Source organism: Phanerochaete carnosa, assembly GCF_000300595.1.
Source record: "Phanerochaete carnosa HHB-10118-sp unplaced genomic scaffold PHACAscaffold_781, whole genome shotgun sequence".
Classification (NCBI taxonomy): domain Eukaryota; kingdom Fungi; phylum Basidiomycota; class Agaricomycetes; order Polyporales; family Phanerochaetaceae; genus Phanerochaete; species Phanerochaete carnosa.
This window is the reverse complement of record NW_006768408.1, coordinates 138-2,506: the sequence shown is the minus strand read 5'-3', so window position 1 is coordinate 2,506 and position 2,369 is coordinate 138. Positions and strand designations below refer to the sequence as shown.

The following is a 2,369-nucleotide window of genomic DNA, read 5'->3' as shown; positions in this document are numbered from 1 at the left end:
GTACGCTACGTCGAGGACTTTGGATCGGCACCGACCTCGGCACCGACGATACCTCGCTCGAGAAGGTCGACACCATCAGGGCAGTACATCCCCGAGTGCCTCGTCGCCCTCACCCACTGCGGCCACAACATTCTGCACACCGTCCCGATCTGGAAGCTTCCCCGCACCGACAAGCCCTCGGACCTGTTCGCGTTCACCGATGTCGACCACCGCGTCCTTACCAAGAAGGGGATCACCATCGACTCCTGCCTCAACTTCGAGACCTCGAGACCTCGATCCCGCCCGCCATCATGTACGGCGTCACCGGTGGTGCCAGGATGCCGACGCTCAGTGGTAAGTGGGCCGCCGGTTGGGAGGCTGTCGGTCGAGATTCAGTCGACATGCTGGGCCTGTCGCGCGAGGTCTTCATGAAACGATGCATCCTCGAGCAGCTCAACAACGTCAATGGGAATGCGATGACGACGACCGTCGCGAAGAACGTCGATGTCGTCGACGATATTTGGGAGGTCGACCTCACGACATGGTACCTGTACCCGACGCGGAGAGCCGTTCAGTGCCGCTGTGACCAAGAGTGCCGGCAATACACGGCGGGATCGCATCGGTTTGAGGGCTGGCAGAGCCGCGGTGGGCTGGTCAAAGCGAAGCTTCGTCAAGTCGAGCACAGCGCGGAGCTCTCGTACAGGTCTCTAAAACGCAGCGTTATGATTAGGTGTAAGTAGGGATATAGACATTCATTCAAGAAGGTAGTAATCAAAGAGAAAGCGGTCGATATCAAAGCAAAGAGCCGGGGTCAATAGGTATGTGTTTAACATCGGAACGTCGGTAATAATGTCGTTGGAACGTACACAGGCACACCTGGACATGCCAGGTGTGATCATGACTTTGTGCTGGACGCCTCGGATCCCCACCACGGTGTAGCGGTGAGCTGCAAACAGCTAAATTAATAGTCCTAGTAATAACGCGAGCGACTTACGTTACGATAATTCGCCTTGTCCCGTTCGCACGCGCGCGCTGCCCGACGATCGACTTCGCTACTTCTTTGAGGATGCGTTCCCGCTGTAACGGCTGCGCAGAATACCAGCTGGGATCGAGGAACAAGACACGCCAATCATTTCTATATATAAAACCAGGTAAGTCTCATTAGTCTAATTGCGGGGCGACGGCACTTACGAAGTGGCACGCTTCGCCTCGGTCTCCATCAGCCTCTTTACCGCCTCCCATCGAACCCTCGCCCTGTATTGCGCGAAGGATTGATACCAGCCAATCGTACGGTTCGTGTTCCGTTGCCCCGAGTTCTTCTGGTTGCCGGACATGTTGAGCTTTCGGACTGACGGCCGTGGCGGTTCGAAAGCGTACGGTAAGTACGAGGAATCAGTCGAGAATCTGGCACTCACCTTCAACCAATTAGCTCCCACCTCCTCAACTGCTTTCGTACGGTCGGGCGCTGAGGGCGAATGCGACGGCGGTCGAAACTGGGCACAAGACGCGAAGGAGTTGAGCTTGAGGGCTGAGGGCTGTGGCGGTTCGAGAGCGTACGGTAAGTACGAGCTACAACGGCGGTCGGCGCAGGGCACTAGACGCGAGGTAGTCGAGGATAGAGGGGTGTGGAGGAGGGAGTTGTATGGTGAGCAACGAGACCGAACCGAGAATGAAGACTCACCTGGGATAACGGCTCTGAACCGCCTTCCAGACGATCGGAGATGGCAGGTGAACCAAACGACAGCGCGTAGAGGGTACGAGGTGCGGGATAGTCGAGGATAGAGGGTGTGGAGGCAGAAGACAGCGGGTTGTATGGTGAGTGAGCAACGACACCAAACCGAGAACTGAAGACTTACCTGGGAGAAACCACGCTAAACCTCCTTCCAGACGAACGGAGAGGGCTTCTGAGTCGAAGGACGGCGCGCAGAGGGTTGGAAGTGCGAGGTTGTGGGGATAGAGGAGTGGGCAGTGGGCAGCAGACAGCGCGGTCCATGGTGAGTAACAACACGGAAACGAGAACTGGAGGCTTACCTGGGAGCACACAGAAGACCAAGCGATGAGCCAATGTAAGTGAAGAAGGTGCGAGGTGGCTGAGGATGGGGGTGGGAGGCAGTCAAAGAGGGGACGGCGCGAGAGCGAGAGCGGGAGCAATAAGCGCCGAAGTACGTCGGGGAGAGCGCGAGGCGTGTAGGATCACGACGCTGTGTTGGCAGACCGTATACTGAGCCAGTGAGAAAAGCTCAGGCGGGTTTTCGCAGATGCAAGTAAGCTGCTCTGACGCCATCGTAGAGCGAGTGGCAGGCGGTACGCGCCCAGCTGTACGGCGCGGCGGGACCGAACCGAATGAGCTAGGGGACGCCACAAAGGCGATGGTGAGCGGGCCGGTTTCT

At 57.6% G+C, this 2,369-nt stretch overlaps 2 protein-coding genes across 2 annotated transcripts; one reads left to right on the top strand and one right to left on the bottom strand.

Moving 5' to 3' along the window:
- Positions 1–290: 290 nt before the first annotated feature.
- PHACADRAFT_203038 (uncharacterized protein) lies at positions 291–719 on the top strand (the record flags this gene model as incomplete). The annotated part of the gene is made up of 1 exon (XM_007403129.1): positions 291–719. The coding sequence occupies one exon, from the start codon at positions 291–293 to the stop codon at positions 717–719; it is 429 nt and encodes a 142-aa protein (XP_007403191.1).
- A 250-nt stretch (positions 720–969) lies between these two features.
- Positions 970–1,313, bottom strand: PHACADRAFT_203037 (uncharacterized protein; the record flags this gene model as incomplete). Its single annotated transcript, XM_007403128.1, has 2 exons — positions 970–1,114; positions 1,171–1,313. 2 exons carry the CDS (start codon positions 1,311–1,313, stop codon positions 970–972), a joined length of 288 nt encoding a protein of 95 aa, XP_007403190.1.
- Positions 1,314–2,369: the final 1,056 nt, after the last annotated feature.